Source organism: Rana temporaria, chromosome 13, assembly GCF_905171775.1.
Source record: "Rana temporaria chromosome 13, aRanTem1.1, whole genome shotgun sequence".
NCBI lineage: Eukaryota > Metazoa > Chordata > Amphibia > Anura > Ranidae > Rana > Rana temporaria.
Genome location: NC_053501.1, coordinates 66,423,950 through 66,444,570, shown reverse-complemented (window position 1 = coordinate 66,444,570; position 20,621 = coordinate 66,423,950). Strand labels below are relative to the sequence as shown.

Below are 20,621 nucleotides of genomic sequence, written 5' to 3'. Positions count from 1 at the left end.
ATCTTCAGAAGATCGCAAAATAAGTGCTTTTTGAGAACAGTGCAGGCAACCCTGTATGAGTCTTTCTGGCAATACATTCTGGTGTGAACCGACCCTTACTTTGTAAAGATCCCCACACATTTATTTGAATTCTGCGATACATATTCACTATGCCCTGTAAGTAGGCACTGCTGTGTCACATTTTACAGGGCCTGCCTTCTGAACTACAGAGGTGCTAAGAGGAGAAGTTTTAGGAGCCACAGTCAGTACGGGAATCACTGCTTACAGGCAGTATGCTATACCATGGGATATGTAGTCCTTAAAATGAAAGTAAACCTCAATGGAAAGGGTTCTCAAGCAAGCTCATTTTGGATTGTAATGAAAAAAAGGAATTTGGATTTACCTGTAAATTCCATATCTTGCAGTTCAGTACAGGACACCCGCTTTACTGATAGACTCTGGGTTATAAGGCTGGTACCTTCTGGTGATTGGACACTGGCAAAGCTTTTGAAGATATGCCCCTGAGCATTACTTTATAACCCTAACCAACTCCATGACTCAATTTTTTTAGCAAGCAATGCAGAGCAATAAAGGAACAGATGAATGGGAGGATGGCCTGTGTTCTGTACGACAAGATATGCAACTTACAGAAAAGTTGGCAAGTTCCTAAAAGTGGAATTCCTGCCTAACACCATTCTTAAAAAATGTCCCATCTTCCTTTCTGCTACCTATCCTACATAAAAAAAAGAACCTGTATACTTACTCTTTTTAGTCCGCTCCAGTCCAGTCACGCAATTCTGCAACGTCATCCATAGGCGCCCACAACAAAGCCATTACTAGCGCTCCCTTCCTCTCTCCTGCAGACAGGAGAGCTAGAGCTGCAGGAACACGTGACCAGACAAGAGCAGACTGAAAAATTATATGTACACAAGTTAATGCAACAATAATTACGCGCAAATTTGAATGTAATGTAGTTAAGAAGTCGCCATAAATGTTACCTATCGTTATTAACCACTTAAGGATCGGGCCTATTTTTCAAACTTGTTTACAAGTTAAACATTTTTTTTTTTTGCTAAAAAAATTACTTAGAACCCCCAAACACATTTTTTCTAACACCCTAGAGAATAAAATGGCGGTCGCTGCAAGACTGTCATATATTTGGGGGATATTTATTATAGCAAAAAAGTAAAAAATATTGCTTTTTTTTTTCAAATAATTTTCAGTCTTTTTGTTTATAGCACAAAAAATAAAAACCGCAGAGGTGATCAAATACCACTGAAACAAAGCTCTATTTGTGGAAGAGAAAAAAAAATATTTTGTTTGGGTACAGTGTCGCACGACCGCGCAATTGTCAAAGTGATGCAGTGTTGTATCGCAAAAATCGCCTGATCAGGAAGTGCGTAAAACCTTCCAGGGCTGAAGTGGTTAATAAACGCCACAGGAGCTTTTCACCAATTTGTAAAACACTACATAAGTGTGTGTGTGTATATATATATATATATATATATATATATATATATATATATATATATATATATATATATATATATATATATATATATAAAAATTTCAAGTCCTGAGCTACTAGCCAGGCCTTAAGAGTTACTCGCCACCTGTTGCCCCACCCAAATTCTACCGTGCCCCTTAAACACGCCCTTGTAAATGATCTCATGAAATAACACTGTTAAATGTTTTATTCAGTATGGCACAATGGCTGCGTTTGATGGCATGGCACAGTTGTGACAATTGATGGCACAGTAGCTGCGTTTGATGGCATGGCACAGTGGTTATAATTGATGGCACAGTGGCTGCGTTTGATGGCATGGCACTGTGTGTGTCTGAGCGGCACGCGCACAGTACATAAATCTCCTCACGATTGGCGAGCACAAATTTTGAGTATATATATATATATATATATATATATATATATATATATATATATATATATATATATATATATATATATATATATATATATATATATATATATATATATATACACACACACACACACACACACACACATATATACACACACACACACACACACATATATACACACACACACATATATATACACACACACACAATTTTTTTTTTAAAGGAAATGTACATTGAAGAGAACCAATGTGAATTGAAAGGGGGTAAATGGGTACTTAAATGGTATATTAATGCTGGTTACATACCTACACCCATAAACTAGAGCAGGGGGTATTCTACAATATACACAAAACTAGCTGGGTTTTATGAATTCTAACTGTTTGAAAATTAGGCGATGACTTTTCCATCATGCAACCATACACAATTATGTAGCTATTGCGTACTTACAAACCATTTATAATTTAGCATGATTTGTCTGTATTATTTTTTAATATGTATGCAGAACTGTTGTAAATCCATATTTTACCTTAAAAAATAAAAAGAAGGAAGCAGCACAGGCATATAAAAAGGAGAAATGTATATGCCGCTTAATGCACTCCAATAACAAAAGATCATTGCAATTAAAAGGTATACCATACAATACCAAACCATATTTTCCACAGTAGCCTTAGGCAGAAAAATGAATAGAATATTTGTTAAAGCTGAACCTTCTGTTTATTTAGGTTGGGCAATTGTAACGGCATCTGCTTCCTTTCTTGCTTGTTTGGAGCAGCGTGTGGCTGGGCTCGAAGCGCACAGCTTGTGTTGCCTACCAGATACTTCACACAGAACCAACAGCTCCTTAACACATTCCTCTCAGTTGCAAATAATGTAAAAGATAAAGCCTTTAAAGCAGACAGAGAACTCAAATGGAATCAGAATCAACACCTCCTCTGCCGGAGTCGCCAACGCAATGCCACGGCTAGATCACCACCCCCGAGTGCCGACGACAGATGGTCTCCATTTAGTAAAAATAGTAGGTGGGTAGTTTCAGGTGGTGTGTAGAAAAGAAAGTGGGTGGAAAGCTACTTCAACTAATCTCTTTCACAAGAGGCAGCTGCAAACAAAACCTATAAAACTGATAGCCATTAGTGTGACCATTGTACCCAAACCATTATCACACAAAATGATCTGAACTAACAAGACTCATGTCAATATAATTAACAAAGCTGGAATGTTCAGAGGAATGTACATTTTGATTGGCTATTGCAGTGTTTTACTACCCAGAAGTAAACTAATGCGGCTTTAACATTTTACATACTTGCTCTTCCATAAATAGGTACAGATTTGGGAATCAGACAGTGAAAACAGGCTAACAAATTCCCTCTTCCTCCCTGCTTACTGATTGAGAAAAAAAAAATAATATCTTTTACATGTAGAGCTGCACGGTTTTGGCTAAAATGAAAATCACAATTGTTTTTGCTTAGACTAAAGATCACAATGCTATCACAATTTTCACTGCTTAACATCAGCTTTCACATTATAAGAAAAGAAAAAATTGGGCTAACTTTACCGTTTAGTTTTTTCTTTAAATTCATTAAAAAGTGTATTTTTTCCCAAAAAAGACCGTTTGAAAGACCGCTACGCAATACAGTGCGACATAAAATATTGCATTTTATTCTCTAGTGTCTGCTAAAGAAAAAAAATATAGATCATTTTTATCTCTCCATCTATAAATTCTCTATGGGGTTCAGGTCAGGCGAGTTTGCTGGCCAATCAAGCACAGTAATCCCACTTAATGAAGCACAGTGGACCAACACCAGCAGATGACATGGCTCTCCAAATCATTACAGACTGTGGAAACGTCACACTGGACTTCAAGCATCTTGCAGTGTGTGCCTCTCCATTAGCTGATTAGAGTGGGACACTGAATCTAGAATATTGGATCTTTTCACAATATTTTAATTTTCTGAGATTGTGGATTTGGGGTTTTCATGCGCTGTAAGCCATAATCATCACAATTATGACAAATCACGGCTTGAACTATCTTGCTTTGCATGTGTATCTCGTATCATAGTTTCACCTTTTAAGTTGCATATTGTGACCTGACGCCTGGGGAAGCTTAGGGCTGCAGAAGGCTGCAAAGCCACAGCCTTAATTACCGGCCGGGGCAATCGCGGCGGGACCGCGCCCGCCGGTAATTGAGGCCGCGTCTTTGCGGCCTTCTGCAGGCCTCGGCTTCCTTCTGTGATCTGGCGCCATCTTGTGGTGGCCGTTGGCATTACAGGTTAAAATACAAGTAGCAAAACAGCAGTTCTAATGTGTTTTTTTCACTGCCATCTCCTTCCCTCCAATTAGAACCCATAACATTATATATATTTATTCTAACACCCTAGAGAATAAAATGGCGGTCGTTGCAATACTTTGTCACACAGTATTTGCGCAGTGGTCTTACAAGCGCACTTTTTGGGGGGGGGGGGGAAAATACACTTTTTTTAATAAAAAAAATAAGACAACAGTAAAGTTAGCCCAATTTTTTTTTTATATTGTGAAAGATAATGTTACGCCAAGTAAATTGATACCCAACATGTCACGCCTAAAAATTGCGTCCGCTCGTGGAATGGTGACAAACTTTTACCCTTTAAAATCTCCATAGGCGACGTTTAAAAAAATTCTACAGGTTGCATGTTTTGAGTTACAGGGGAGGTCTAGGGCTAGAATCATTGCTCTCACTCTACCAATCGCGGCGTGTGTGGTTTAAATACCACATGTGTGGTTTAAATACCGTTTACATATGCAGTCGCTACTCACGTATGCGGTCGCTTCTGCGCGCTCGCTGGCGGGACGGGGTGTGTTTTTTGGCTCCTAACTTTTTTAGCTGGACAAGCAAACTGTGTGGTGTGTATATATATATATATATATGTGTATATATGCATGCTTGCGTATATTATATATACACACACACACACACATTTTTTTTTTACAGCAGTGAGTAAGCAGAGAATGTCTCTGCACTTACATGAATTCCTAATGCTTAAAGAAAAATTACGGGGGTTGAATCAAAATAAATTTACGATCATGCAGCTCTAATCACATGGGTGGTCGACATGCGTTGCAATAGAAAGCAGTAAAGCAGAAGCACTTTGTAGCACTGCAATGCAATAAAAAAAAAAACGCTTGTGCGCCAATATTCAAATATATATAACTGGGGGGGGGGGGATCCCTTTAGAATATAACAATTATTATAAAAGAAAAATAGTCTGCCGTATTAGAAAAAATACTTTGCCGTTTGTATGCAATACAAGTTCTTGGCCAACGGCCTTCGTAAAAAAAAGTCCTACACTTTGTCCGATGAAAATGTGATTGAGTGTTCAGTCTTCAGTGAGCAGAGAACCAGCGACTTCCTGGGGAGGGGGGTAGGAGCAGCTGGCTCAGTTTCCCAATGACTTGCGGAGATGCCGACCCAACTGCCAGTCGAGGCATCTGGGTGGATCCCGACAAACTTGGAATTGTTCCAGAGCTAGGGCCAGCTGAGCGTTGGCTTAAAACAGTTTATAGGAGGGCACTTTGTTTTGCACTTTGGCCCTACTTCTTTAATTTAACAAGCTGAAATTAGAAGCCGATTGGCTACTACGCACAGCTACACCAAATTTAGCATTTTCCAGTTTAAGTAAATCAACCCCTATATTTACAGTTAATATAGATTCAGATTAAGATCGGAAGCAAAATATTTGCATACACAATGCAGCATTCTACGGCGATAGCCATACTTTTTTGTGCACATGTAATGTAAACCAATACAACTTCCTCCAAATACAAACGTGGAATTATTTGTCGAAATGGATTTGACTGGATTTAGAGTGGGAAGAATTAACAAAAAGTAGCACAATGACGACTGTTAAAGTGGTGTTACCCATAGCAAAGAAGTGCACTAGCTTGCGCCTAGGTTCACAATAGTGCTGCAGCATAATAACAGGTTTTTCAGTGTATTTTTACATGCGTTTTCATACAAACTAAAAAAAAACAGCAAAAATGCACTAAAACTGCGTACATGCGTTTCTATATCAGATTTGAATGTGTTACTACTAAATATTCAAAAGGAAGACCTATAAGAAGTACCTGCACCTTTTCAAAAATTGCACCGCACCATGTTGCATTGATATGAGCAGCGCTATACAGAATAAATGTGATTTCCAATGTCGTGGACTGCAGGAAAAAAAAAAAAAATGCAAATGCTGAATAAATTGCACTAGCGTGAATGGGATCCATGTAACAAACGAAACCCAAAATTTCTTCAGGACTTTTAAACATTCATGACATATTGTGCCCCAAAGCAGCTCTTGCTGCATATTGTACTTAACGTGAAGCAGTCACCTAGTGTACTTTTTTGCCACAAGATAAAAATCCAGTGCATACTGTGTCAGCACTGCGCACTTCATTCTTGGTATACTGGTGCACAACTCATGAGGGAGGATGGCCAAACCCAGAGAGAAGGCAAAAGGGACCTGCAGTGTCACATATTTGGCTTCCCAAAAGGAAATTATGCAAACTTAGCCCTGGTTCACATTGATGCTACTTTGAAATTGCGCTACTTCACATGTAATGCGATTTGATCTCTCAAATCGCTCCAATGTGAACCTAGGCTGAAAGTGACAACGAGGGGCAATCTGCAAGCAGAGTTCAGAGTTGGGCTGTAGTTTGATCTAGTAATACCAATAGTTTCAGCTTGTATTGGCAAGCTTACCACTACAGGAGGGTTTGTCTAGCCGTTAAATCAAAGTAAAGGCCTTTTAGAGATGCCCGACAACCACCATGGATTCATATAAGCACTGTCAGTCAAAAAGTTAAATACCATTTAGCAGATTTTATAACAGGAGCTTTACAAAGTTGAACTGGTAAACACGAACACTACTTTTGCCATCGCTTTAAACACAGACAACCTCATACCTGAGTCCTCAATGTAGTCCACACATTTCTTCACAAAGACTGGAATAGGCTTTTCTGGGGTCACCAGCTCATGAAGGGGCTTGCCAAAATAGTTACTTTCCCAGTTCCGCCGTGTTGGTGGGTTAAAAGGCTTGGTCTTCTTTTTCTACCACACAAAATAAAATTAAAATATTAAAAATATATAAAAATTATAACATTTAAACCTATTCATAATGGATATCAATATTTGGTATTTGCATCCAAACTGAAGTGAAAATACATTTCACGCATCTATTCATGGATATCCTGTACGAAACTGACATATGCAGATGCCCAGTTCTGCCTTTTAGAAAGAAAGCAGAAGGTTTTTATCAAAAATGTGGACACCACAATAAGTGACCTTTTTTTTTTTAACTCTGTCGTTAGTGCTTTTCTCCTATATAGATATAAATGTGAATTGTGCTCCCATTAGACTAAGTTCTAAACTATAATATCGGAATTGTATTAAAAGCCAATATACAGCACTCTTTATATCCTAGAGTGGAAAGATAGGTGATTAAAAGGAAGGTGTACATAGTACCCTGAAAATATATGTAGATGTTTTTATATACACAATCCTTTTGTATTAGTGTAAAAATGTATTTTATACATTTGAAAATCTAAATAAAATAGTATTGAAAAGAAAAAAGTGACCCATCACCTTCATCAACCTGAAAATCATCCTTTATGGTCTATGCTAGAGGGTTCTCTGTTAAAAAGTGTAAGTCTGCCACCCCCCGGACTGCGGCAATCTCCGGTTTCAAGCCACAGTATATTCGCGCCAGGAGCCCGGGGCTTAGAAAACCTCTCTGTAGCCACGCGTTTTCTCCATAGTTGACAGGACGAGCTATGTGGCTGCTGATTGGTCGCACTGCCCATGTGATGGTGCTGACCAATTAGAATACTCCAAAATGTCCCTCCTGACGAGGGACGTTTTGGACATTCAGCTCAGGGGATTTCTAATGCCGCGGACTCCTGGCGTGTGGATACTGGGGCTTAGAACCAGATATTGCCACGTTTCAGGTCAGCGGGACCAGGGGGGGGGGGGGCGAGGAGAGGGACCTGTGTAAGTTACCTTACAGTTTCTGTAAAGGTGAACTTACCCTTTAACCACTTAAGGACCGCCTCCTGCACATTTACGTCGGAAGAATGGCACGGCTGGGCACAGGCACGTACCTGTACGTCCCCAGCCGTTATGCGGGTGCGCGCCCGCGACCCGGTCCCAAGCTCTGCGGCCGCGGGACCCGATCGGTCACAGGAGCTGAAAACCGGGGAGAGGTGTGTGTAAACACACCTTCCCCATTCTTTACAGTGGTAATGTTACGGATCATCTGTTCCCTGATATAGGGAAAGGCGATCAGTGATGTCACACGTCCAGCCCCGCCCCCCTACAGTTAGAAACACATGAGGTCACACATAACCCCTACAGCGCCCCCTAGTGGTTAACTCCTAAACTGCATTGTTTACTGTGAAAATGACAATTGCATTTTTATAGCAATTTTTGCTGTGAAAATGACAATGGTCCCAAAAATGTGTCAAAATTGTCCGATGTGTCCGCCATAATGCCGCAGTCACGAAAAAAAAAAAAAAAAAAACGCTGATCACCGCCATTCGTAGTAAAGAAAGAAAAAAAAATAATAATAATAATAATAATAATAAAAATGCCATAAACTATCCCCTATTTTGTAAAAGCTATACATTTTGCGCAAACCAAATCAGTAAACGCTTATTGCGATTTTTTTTTTCCAAAAATATGTGCAAGAATACTTATCGGCCTAAACTGAGAATTTTTTATTTTATTTTTAAAATATCTTTTTTGGGGGCATTTATTATAGCCAAAAGTAAAATAGATTTTTTTTTCAAAATTGTCACTCTATTTTGTTTATAGCGCAAAAAATAAACCGCAGAGGTGATCAAATACCACCAAAAGAAAGCTCTATTTGTGGGGAAAAAAAGGACGCCAATTTTGTTTGGGAGCCACATTGCACAACCGCGCAATTGCCAGTTAAAGCGACGCAGTGCCGAATCGCAAAAACTGACCAGGTCCTTTAACTGCATAATGGTCCGGGTCTTAAGTGGTTAAAGTAGAATTCCAGGATTTTACCAACTATGCTTAGAGACACTCCCTTCCCCTTTATAACACCTATACTAACCATGTACGAAATAAAAGTATTAGGGCCAAAACAATTGATTAATCGACAACTAATTGAATATGAAAATAGTTGTCAACTACTTTCATAATTGATTAGTTGGCCTGCATACAGAATGCATTATTTGTTTACATATCAGGAAATACAGTGCAGCACACACACAACTCAGTACACTGTCCATACATGTCAGTAAGTGAACTTGTGAATGTATGAGGAGCAATGCTTCATGGGACATGCAGTCCTGGGCAGGAAGTGAGTGGTTCTAAAAGGAAGTTGTTTTTTTTTATCTTGCTATAGTATACTATACTATACTTTGCAGCTTGCTATTAGGGCAATCTGAGGGCAGGAGGAGGCAGAAGTGTCAGTGGGGGACTCCAGAAGAGGAGAATCAGGGCCGCTCTGTGCAAAACCCACAGAGCAAGTAAAACTTTTTTTTAACCCGACTATGTAACAGTATAAAGGAACCCATTGGGCTTGATGCACACTGGCGTAAAAAACATTGCTTCTACAGGAGTTTTTGTTCCGCCTGTAGAAGCAGCTTAATGTTCTCCTACATGTCCATGCACATTTGGACGTTAAGAGGCATAGTTTCAGTTTAACCGCTTAAGGACCGCCGCACGCAGATATACGTCTGCAGAATGGCACGGCTGGGCACGAGGGCCTACGGGATCTTTAATAGCCCAGCCGTGGGGCGCACTCGCGACCTGGGCCCAAGCACTGTGACCGACCCGATCGCCGACGGTGTCCCGCGATCGAGTCACAGAGAGGAAGAACGGGGAGAGGTAAGTGTAAACAAACCTCTCCCTGTGCTTCCTAGTGAGATTGAGACCGATAGTCTGTTCCCTGTCATACGACGATCAGTGAAGTCACACGCTAAGCCACGCCCCCCCCACAGTAAAACAAATCAGGGCACACTTAACCCCTACAGGTTAACCCCTTCACTGCCAGTGTCATTTTTACAGTAAACAGTGCCTTTATTATAGCACTATTCGCTGTATAAAATGACAGTAGTCCCAAAATAGTGTCAAAAGTGTCCGCCATAATGGTCGCAGTCACGATTAAAAAAATAAATAAATAAAAAATAAAGATGCCACTGCTACTAAAATTCTGGTTCACACTTTTTTTTGGTGCTTTGCAGAAACGCACTACAGTTCATTTAACATGGTTTTCTTTGGGACACGTGAGCAAAATCGCGTGTGCAAAAGTGCAAAAAACACAGCAAAAAAAAAAGCACTGCAGAAATGGATCAAATGTAAAACTGCATAGGTGTGAACTGAGCCTGATGCCGCGTACACGGTCGTTTTTCGGCATGAAAAAAAAAAAAGTTTTTCAAAACGTCATTTAAAATCGTGTGTGGGTTTCTCATCGTTTTTCGGCTTCTGGCTTTTTTAAAATGTCGTTTTTCGGGTTGTAAACAATTATCGTGTGTGGGCTAAAACAACGTTTTAAACCCGCGCATGCCCAGAAGCGAGTTATGAGACGGGAGCGCTCGTTCTGGTAAAACTACCATTCATAATAGAGTAAGCACATTCATCACGCTGTAACAGACAAAAAAAAAGCGCGAACCGTCTTTTACTAACAAGGAAACAGCTAATAAAGTCGTTTTTAATGATGAAGTTGGAAAAAACTTCGTTTTTTGGGCTATAAAATGTATTTTTTCATGCCGAAAAAACGACCGTGTGTACGCGGCATTATGCTGGCCATACACATACATTTTTGAGACGAGAATATTCATACAAAAAAATCTTTGTACATTTGCTGAAAGAATGTCATTTGAAGAAGTTTTCACTCGCTTTTAACATTCAGTTTTAAAATGAATGTAATTACTGAACGGAAACTAGGGTTGTCCAGATACCGATACCAGTATCGGTATCGGGACCGATACCGAGTATTTGCGGGAGTACTCGTACTCGTGCAAATACCCCCGATACCTAAATAGAATACTTCCCCCCCTTTCCCCCCCCACCGCTGCCGCCGCATCGCGCCGCCACATCGAGGGACATTGGCTAGAGGGACATTGCTGCATATGTGAGGGACATGGCTAGAGGGACATTGCTGCATATGTGAGGGACATAGCTGCATATGTGAGGGACATGGCTAGAGGGACATTGCTGCATATGTGAGGGACATGGCTAGAGGGACATGGCTGCATATGTGAGGGACATGGCTAGAGGGACATGGCTGCATATGTGAGGGACATGGCTAGAGGGACATGGCTGCATATGTGAGGGACATGGCTAGAGGGACATGGCTGCATATGTGAGGGACATGGCTAGAGGAACATGGCTGCATATGTGAGGGACATGGCTAGAGGAACATGGCTGCATATGTGAGGGACATGGCTAGAGGGACATGGCTGCATATGTGGGGGACATGGCTGCATATGGGGGGACATGGCTGCATTTGGGGACACATTTAAAAAAAGTATCGGTATTCGGTATCGGCGACTACTTGAAAAAAAGTATCGGTACTCGTACTCAGTCCTAAAAAAGTGGTATCGGGACAACCCTAACGGAAACCACACACGGTCTGAAAATTAAATTTGACCAGGAAGTTTTCCATTCTGCTCCTTCGAATTTCCCCATAACTGTCGAAAATGAACATTGATTTAACCCCACTAACGATTAGAAAAATCTAACGAACGTTCTTAAAACATTTTTTTGAAGGTAGACATTGTTTTTGTATGGCCAGCATAAGTGAGAGCAGGCACAGGTCGCTTTTATTAAGCCTCCTGCCTATGACAAGGGAGTCTCTTATACATACCGTATATACTCGAGTATAAGCCAACCCGAATGTAAACCGAGGCACCTAATTTTACCACAAAAAAATAAAAAATAAAGTGAAAACTTGTTGATGCGAGTATAAGCCTAGGGTGTCCATCTGCATGCCTCACTGTGCCCATGACAAGACTTACATTTAACATGGGAGTATATAGAAGGGGTGCCCGGCTTTGAAAAAAAATTGATGCTCCCCGGCCGTAGGTCCTCCAGACAGCAAACTTTGCACACTTGTAGAGAATAACTAGGGCTACATGTGTGCCAAGCTGGTACCTGTACCCAAAGTTACTGGAGAAATTACCGTTTAACATGGGAGTCTATGGAAGGGGTGCCCGACTTTGAAAAATCGGTGCCCCCCGGCTGTAGGTCCCCCAGACAACAAACTGCACACGTGTAGAGGAAGAATGGGGCTATATGTGTGCCAAGTTTGGTGTCCAGGGGACCTACGGCCGGCCGGTACCGGGTCCCCAAAGTCCAGGAGATCAGGCGCAAAAAGGTGACTTGAGTATAAGCCAGGGGGGGGGGGGGGGCGCATTTTCAGCACAAAAACAAACTTGGCTTATACTCGAGTATATATGGTAATATATTACAGTTTGGTACTGAGGTGGTTAAAAAAAATTGAAGACAGTTTTTTGCCGATTTTAGATTATTTTATTTTTCAGACCAAACACTTTCCCCCCTTCCTGCCCAGGCCAATGTTCAGCTTTTAGTGCTGTCGCACAAATAGAGCTTTCTTTTGGTGGCATTTGATCACTGCTGGGGTTTATTTTTTGCACAACAAATGAAAAAAGAAAAAAAGTTTGTTAAAATTTTGTAAATACAGCAAGTACGTTTTCTCCTTCACCGATGGGCAGTGATGAGGCGCCAATGAGGTGGCACTGATGGGCATCACTGATAAGGAGGCACTGGCAGGCATTAGTGATGGGAACTGACTGGCACTGATTTTGGGCACCGATAGGCATCCCTGGGTGGTCTGAAGTGAGCATTGTCTGGGAGGCTGCACACACCACCCGACAGGAGGAGAGCAGCAGGTCCTTCTACTCGTGTCAGTTGCGAATGAAGAGAAAATACACAGCTTTTCCCGTTTACACTGATCAGTCATGATTGGACACAGCTGATCACATGGTAAAAAGCCTCCATTCAGAGGCTCTTTACCGAGAATCGGTATGTGTCAGACTGACACGCCACACCACCGATGGGTGCATGCCGGCTGTTATCTTGACTATCATATGATGTCTTTCAGGATAACGGAACCACTGCTCAGCCGTTATTCTGCTACAGGCCGGGCGGGAAGTGGTTAAATAAATTTGACCCAAGTCCAAATATATTTAGCAGATTCAACCTGATAGGTTTTACTTCCTCTTTGTTCCCTGCAAAGTAAAAGCATAATGGGCTATTATGCATCACTCACCTGCAGAAGAAGCCTGCAATGTCACCGCGTCCACCTTCAACTCCTCTTTCTTCAGGGCCATATAGACTCCGGCTCCGTTACTGACCAGAGTTGCATGAAGTCACTCCCGCATGCGCAGACGGGCACTATAGAAACAGCACGACCGTGCCCCTTCTACAGCGTGCATGCGTTGAGGACATTGGCGAAAGCGTATATGGTGAATATCTCCTAAACAGTACAGGTTTAGGAGATGTTTCCAGTACCTACAGGCAAGGCTTACCTGTAGAGAAAAGTGGTTGTACAGGGTTTACAACCACTTTAAAAAAGATTGGGATGACAGCTCAGAAACGCGCCTAACAGACGTAATGGCCACCAGGAAAGCAACCCTATTTGTGACGTCTTCAATCTAAGCGTCTCAAAGGGGGGGGGGGCCTCTAAAGTACAGAGAGCACCAGGTTGAGACCCCAAGGGGACACATAGGCCAAACTGGAGTATTTAAGTGAGCAACTTCATGAAGAAAAGCTTTGATTAGGAATTGCAAGGTTTTCTGAAAAGAATGGATATGTCAGAAACCTGTCCCTTAAGGGTACTCGGGGTCAGATGCTTGTTGAGATGCATAAGGGCCTAAAGTATGGGTATTTTTTGGGGAATCAGCTTCCTGTCCTTGGACCAGGAAAAATAAGTATTTTCAGTGAGGGGATTCTGGAAGATCTCAGGGTGCAGAGATCGTGTCCTAAGTATAGAAAATGGCAGCTTAGAATGTCTGCCCGGCAATTTTTTATGCCCGGAATGTGAATGGCAGAGAGCATGAATGCAATTTTACACCCAGGAAAAGTATCAGATTTGTTGCTCTACTTTCGGTGCTCCCGATGGTTATGCAGGCCACTTCTGTAGCGTTGTCCAACTGCGCTCTGACTGGGTGACCTTGCAGAAAAGGATATCCAGTGTTGTGGTGTTAGAGTTTTGATGGTTCTCAGTTCCATAATCTTGATGGGGAGTTTCAACTCCTGAGGATAAGGTCCTCTGAACTGTTAAGGAGTTGTAAACTATCCTCCAGCCTGTAAGGCTGGCATTCGTTTTCAACCACCTTCCACAGCATGGGAAGAAAAGGCTTTCCAGGGAAGAGTTGGAGATTTACCATGCTAGAGATATTTGTCTTGCTGGACAGACGCAAAGAATGTCAAAGTGCCTCCGATTGTTCCATAATGTTCGATGTTGCACTGAAGCGGTCTTGAGTGAAACTGAGCATTTTTCTAGAGAAAATAAAATTCTGGCTTGGGTTAAGGTGTAAGATTAGACCCATGTACACCAGACAGTTTAAGGGCTAGAGGGCAAACTTTGGAAAGTTTAACAACCAGAAGGTTTGAAGGAACTGAATAGTCTTTTGGATGTTGGCAGACAATGTTGTGGCTTAAAGCGGAGGTCTGCTGATTTATTTACATTTTTTTAAAGTCAGCAGCTACAAATACTGCATATGCTGACTTTTAAAAAAGGACACTTACCTGTCCAGCGTGCCCACGATGTCGGCACTCAAAGCCGATCCATCGCTCGGCTCTTGGGTGCTGCCGTCGCCATCTTCGGTAAGGGAATCAGGAAGCAAAGCCTTGAAGCTTTACTTCTTGGTTTCCTAGTACGCAGTCGCGACTCGCGAAAGCGGAAGTTCCATTTTTGGGTGGAACTCCGCTTTAGGAATACTTCAGCAGACGATCGTCAGAGTACCCAGTGAAATGAAAGCCCTGGGATCTGCAGAAGGATCACAGGGAGAGCCCAAATAATAGTACTTCAAAATTGGAGGTGTTGGTCTCACAGCAAAAACACAGGAGGATCTGATGTGTGGGGAAGAAGAGGATGTGTGAATAGATATCTTGTATGTCAATTGTTACCAGAAATTCTCTTTGTCTGGGAGAAACAATGCCAGATCTTGACGATTCAATGTGGAACTATGGTACCCAAATAAGGGCTGGTTCTCACCACAAAAACACTCCAGATCCATTCCAGATGAGTTTCTGCATGCACGTTTTTGGTGTGTTTTTTCATGCGTTTCTGGGTGCATTCCAGGCGGCTTGTTTTTCATTTTTTTTTTACTGTACTTGGGTCCAGTGCGTTTAATGCATTTTATGTGTTTCTCTGCATTTGTTGGCGTTTTTAGTACAGTCCAGGAAAATTGCAGCATGTTCTACTTTTCTGGAACTGAAAAGCCTTGGAACTGACCGCACTGGTGTGAACTATGCCATTGGAAACCATATAACCTTCTTTCCATGCATTTTTGGATGCAGAAAAAAAAAAATGCACTGGACTGCATGTGGGGGGAACTGGCCCTTAATCTGTTTAGGACATTTACATCCAATGTGGCCTCCATCTGGTTTGGGGACCGTGAACAGGTTTTAATAAAAACCTCAGAACTTTTCCCCCTGGAAGGACGCCTACAACTAATCCATGTGACTGAAGTGAATGAAATGTGACCAGTAATCTGTTCATTTTTGAGCTAATGTGGCAAGATTGAAGGTTAGGGAGCGACGAGGAGCAGAGAGAATTTTTTTTTACCCTTTTGAAATTACAGATTGGACCCAGGGGTCTCTGATGCAGACTGGTGCAAATGCCAACAGAGGTTGACACAAAAACTTGGAACTACCCCCATTTTACTTTACGGGGCCTCTGCTTTCACAAATTATTAATGCTTTGGGGTTTTAAGGGTGTTTTCATGTTAAAAATGTGGACACAAATCTAAAAAAAGGCTTGGGCAGAATTAATCCAGCTATGCAATAAACCATTAACTACTGAAATTTTTAATACAAGTACTTTACCTCTCTTTATAGCACCAAGACAGACCGCAATGCGGTCAACCGGGGCTTGCTTACACTAGCCTCCACATAGGATGACTCTTTAGAGCAGTTTCTCTCAACTCCAGTCCTCAAGAGGCGCACCAACAGGTCATGTTTTTCAGGATTTCCCTCAGTTGAAACGACTGTGGTAGTTACCAGGCAGTGAAACTGATGAAATCACCTGTGCAAAATAATGGAAAGCCTGAAAACATGACCTGTTGGGGCGCCTTGAGGACTGGAGTTGAGAAACACTGCTTTAGAGAACATTTCCTCACTTCCTGTTCCAACCCCTAAAAACCCACACCACCATGCTGCAACTAAGTAGTTGCGATGCTGCCCTGATAAAAATGTGGCAACAAACCAGAGATTGGACGAGATATGAAAATAAATTCATCACAGTAAAATGATCGAGAGTGTGTTTCGGGGATGTACCAACATCCCCCCCCCCCCCATCAAGGCTTACATTTTATTGTGGAGGGCAGTGGCTGATTGCAGTTGGGTCACGTTTTTTTCACCCTCCCATTTCCCCTTAAGCTGCAAAAGGCAGTGCATGCATGTCGTTTCATGGCACAGCAAAAATTACCCCCCAGTCCCATCTTTTTCTGTGCAGCACTGCAGCATGGGGAAACGTTTTGGGAGAGTGATAAAAACGCAGCTTAATGGCATGTTTTATTGACAGGCTCTGACAAAAGGAGGAGGCAAAGAAAAAAACTTTAGCCATTTCCCCCCCCCCCCCCCCCCCCCATCAATCAGAAAGGCAAGTACCTTTATAATAATTTCAGGCAGAAGGGTGTTAAACCGTGCAAATAGGAAATGCAGGCAGAGTATACCCAGAGTATACCTATGGGACAAATTGAGATTCTGGGATTATCTTTCATCCGAGTTCTGCTTTAATATGCCATTTCAGTGGGGGTCAGAATAAAGCAATTAACTCTTCTGCACCAATGCCAAGTAAAACCAGTTCATGTAGAGTTATAGTCCAAGAATCAAAATTTGGTGCAATATAAAACATAGTTTTGCACTTAAAAAAATAAAATGCATAATTTTGTAGGGAAAACCACATAAAAAATAGGAAGATATCAAAAGCATGCAGTCAGTGCCGTTCACGCAGGGGCAAACCCAACTTACAGCACAACTTTGCAAGGCGACTTTAGCGCGACTTGGAGCAACTTACAACGCAACTTAAAGCTGCCTCCAGGACAGGCGACTTTGGCTGTGGTCAATCACAGAATAATCAGCTCTGTGGGAAGGAGGGGTTTGCCCAAGTAAACTATTTTCTTTTCCTCTAAAGTTGCTTCAGTTAAGATGGAGATCCGACTTCGGAGGCAACTTTCATTGAAATCTAAGGGGAAAGAGTTGCCTAGAAGTCGCCTTGGAGTACAGGAACCTTTTCTGAAATCGCAGCGACTTCAGTAGTGTACATCAGGACGGCTCTCATTCACCAACATGGGATTCTGATGTCAAGCGACTGGGGTCTGACAAGTCAGATCCAAGTCGTAGTGTGAACTGGCACTCGCATGCAGTATGTATTTTCCTGCAGGAAAAGGTAAATACAATCTTTTACATAGGGCTGCAATATTTAGTTTAGCAAGAAATGTATCTATTTGCTTGGTGTTTATATAAAAACAAAAATCACAAAAATATTATATATACAAAATATAGTTGAGCACCCCCGATGTGTTGAGTGGTACTTCAATTTTTAGATGACTAGAACATTTGCATATTACACTGCTGATGTGAAGTAGTAAACTGAGCCACTTGATTTTTTTTTTTATTCCAAACCTAAAATGCCGCTTTTCCAAAAACAGTTATTTAATGCAATAAGTGATACAGCCATTACATTGTTAACATATGTGACATACCAATACACAGTTACTACGTGCCTTTAATGCTAACACATTAGCTTCTATTCAAAAAAATAAATATAAAAAATTGCATTAATTTGAATAGGAAATTTAGGTCAAATCAGATTTTCTGAACTACAGGAAAATCGTCAGAACAATTTAATCAGAATCATTGTTTTAGACAAGCACATTCACTGAATAGCTGTTGTCAGATATACAAGCTTACTCAAAGTAAGGTCCAGGTTGCAAACACAAAGCTCTAGCTCAAATTGTTTTTTTGTGATTAGACTTATTGAAAAAAGGCATTCAGCTTCCAGGAGTGAAATATGGTTTCCATCTCAGGTACATCACTATATCAAGGCATCCCTGAGAGTGTTCTTGCGGTGGAATACAACGTTGCAAAGTGTCACAATGAAGCATAGCTGGTCCGTCCATGCCTGCACAAAGTGTCAAATTGGTCTTCCAGAGTGGCTAGTAGACCTGATCCAGGATGATTCAATGTGCCAAGAATGAGTTCAGTATGGCAGTTTGTGTTTTTCTTATGATCTGTCCCCTCCCAACTCTTGGCTGGTTAGTCTGTGGGGCTGACCTATCTCACTCAGCACAACAAAAAATCCTGACACCTTTACCGCGTCTCTTCACCCTCTCCCTCGAACACCCCAGGCAGCTACCATTATGGTGAAAATCAAGATAGCAGGCAAAGCCTCTGTAGAACGCATTTCAACGTTTGCTTGTGATACCGCAAAAGATGGCGGGGGAGCAAGCCAGCCATCAGGGCACAAAGGGAGACAGAGTGCAGCTGGGACACTGAAGGTGAGCCTGTTACCCACTCATATGCCAACAGTCCTGCAGAGATCGGCAATAACAGAGGGGAAGTCATTCAACAGACTGGAGGAAGGAAATGCTGAGCAGGGAAAGCTTTATGGAGGATGAAGAATCACTGACTCAGATCATGGATGCTATAATAGTTTCAGTCTGCCCTTACCAAACACATGGATGGTCTACAGGTGGACTTCTTCTTTTGTAAGCAAGACATGTAACAAAACAAAGGACTGCAGCAGCCGAGTAGATATCCATCTGGTAGACTTTATTAAAAGGGTTGTGGGCAGACAGCCTGAAGATTTATTTTTGGGTGGTGGCTCAAAGAATCTGTTTGGGGGCAAAATTTCTCTCTCCAGTTTGATATAAACACACCCGTTATATCTCAATGGGAGCCCCACCAGGACCCCTTATAGGCCACATCCTGCACTTACAGGATAAAAAAAAGAAGCACATGTCGAAAGTGGCAGATACACGCATGGTTTGCAATAGAACAGAAACAGTATATCGGGTTTACCAAGACTTTTTCCCATGGCCACGTAAAAACAAAAAAAGGAAAAGTTTACGCATGTTAATAAAACTACTCAGATCTCAGTATGGCTTATGGTATGCTGTACCCGGCAAAGCTACGCGTTGTGGCTGGTGGCAAATCCCTTTTTTTTTTTTAAACCCCCTAGAGGCATCAAGGTGGTTGGATTACAGGGGGTGCAATGGGTCTGCAGCCTTGTCCGTCAGAATAACCGATACCTCCAGTCTCTGTCGAATTTATTCTGTTCCAGTTTCTTTCCATGAGGGATGAAGTTTTTTCTTCTGAAATGATGCTTCTCTGAGCTGCAACCTGCCTGTCTAGAAATGAACTGTATACTTCCCCTAGTAGGTGATGTACACTTGACCCTTTGCTGTTCGAATCGTCACATTCCAGCATGCGTGTCAGATGAGTCGAGTCCAATAATGGGCATGATTATATACATTACATGGAAGCTTCTATGATATAACACTTATAAATTGCTGTCTGAAAAAGTCAGAACAGACACCAATGATGGCATGTTTGTCTGTTCTGACTTTCACAGACAGCAATTTTTACCTGCTCACCAGCGACACCCCTGGCCAAATCATTGGAATTACACCTCTCAAGCCAATATCCAGGTACATCTGGGAACAGTTTTTTTGACGATACCCTCTAAGATATACTTATTTTTATTTCTGGTTATGTCTAGACTGGGAGTGATACTACTGCTCTGTTAGCCTCTACTTGGCACTGCTGGGCTTGTTTGGAGTTTATCAAGGGGGGTTCTGCCCTGCGCCCCGATTTTTTCTTCTGCTGGGGGGGGTGTCCTCTGCACCACCCGGATGCCTGCCGGCTCAGCCATAAGTCTACATATATGGTGACGGTTATGGTATGTATGCTGTAGTTACTGTGTTCTCCTGTGTTGTATAGATATGCGATTTATTTTAACTATTATAATAATTTTAAAATATGGTTATTTGTATTATATACAGTGTGATTCCACACAGACATTCGCCCTGACGAAGGGACGAAGTCCCGAAACGCGTTGGACCTTATAGGACCATTGTGGACAAGTCACGCACCAACGTATCAAAGATATTTTTAATCCTTTTTTGTAATCAATTGTTAAATAAACTTTGAATACTATTATTTCCTTTTGAACCCGAGTTGTAACCGTTAAAGTCCCACCCTGGGGGGTTTGTCCTTTTCTTTTAGGGATGTTAACACACACAGGTCTCTTTTTGGTGTTATTATATGGTTTGGGAGGAACAACATCTTTAAAAAATGTTTATATATTATATATATATATATATATATTATATATATATATAATATATATATATATATATATATATATATATATATATATATATATATATACATATATATACACACACACACACATTTCTTTTCTTTCCAACATGCTTTATTCAGCGTACCTGTACGCGATTATGTTTACCAGGGTATGGGGCGTGTGTGCCGCTGGCAACCTGCTGTGACTGGACAC

General features: G+C 41.6%; 1 protein-coding gene across 1 annotated transcript in view; it reads right to left on the bottom strand.

The window, feature by feature from the left end:
• ARHGAP5 (Rho GTPase activating protein 5) overlaps positions 1–20,621 on the bottom strand; it is a 99,660-nt gene that overhangs the window by 40,363 nt on the left and 38,676 nt on the right. The window contains 1 exon segment of the mRNA XM_040333730.1: positions 6,787–6,931. Within this exon segment, the coding sequence (XP_040189664.1) occupies positions 6,787–6,931 (145 nt within the window).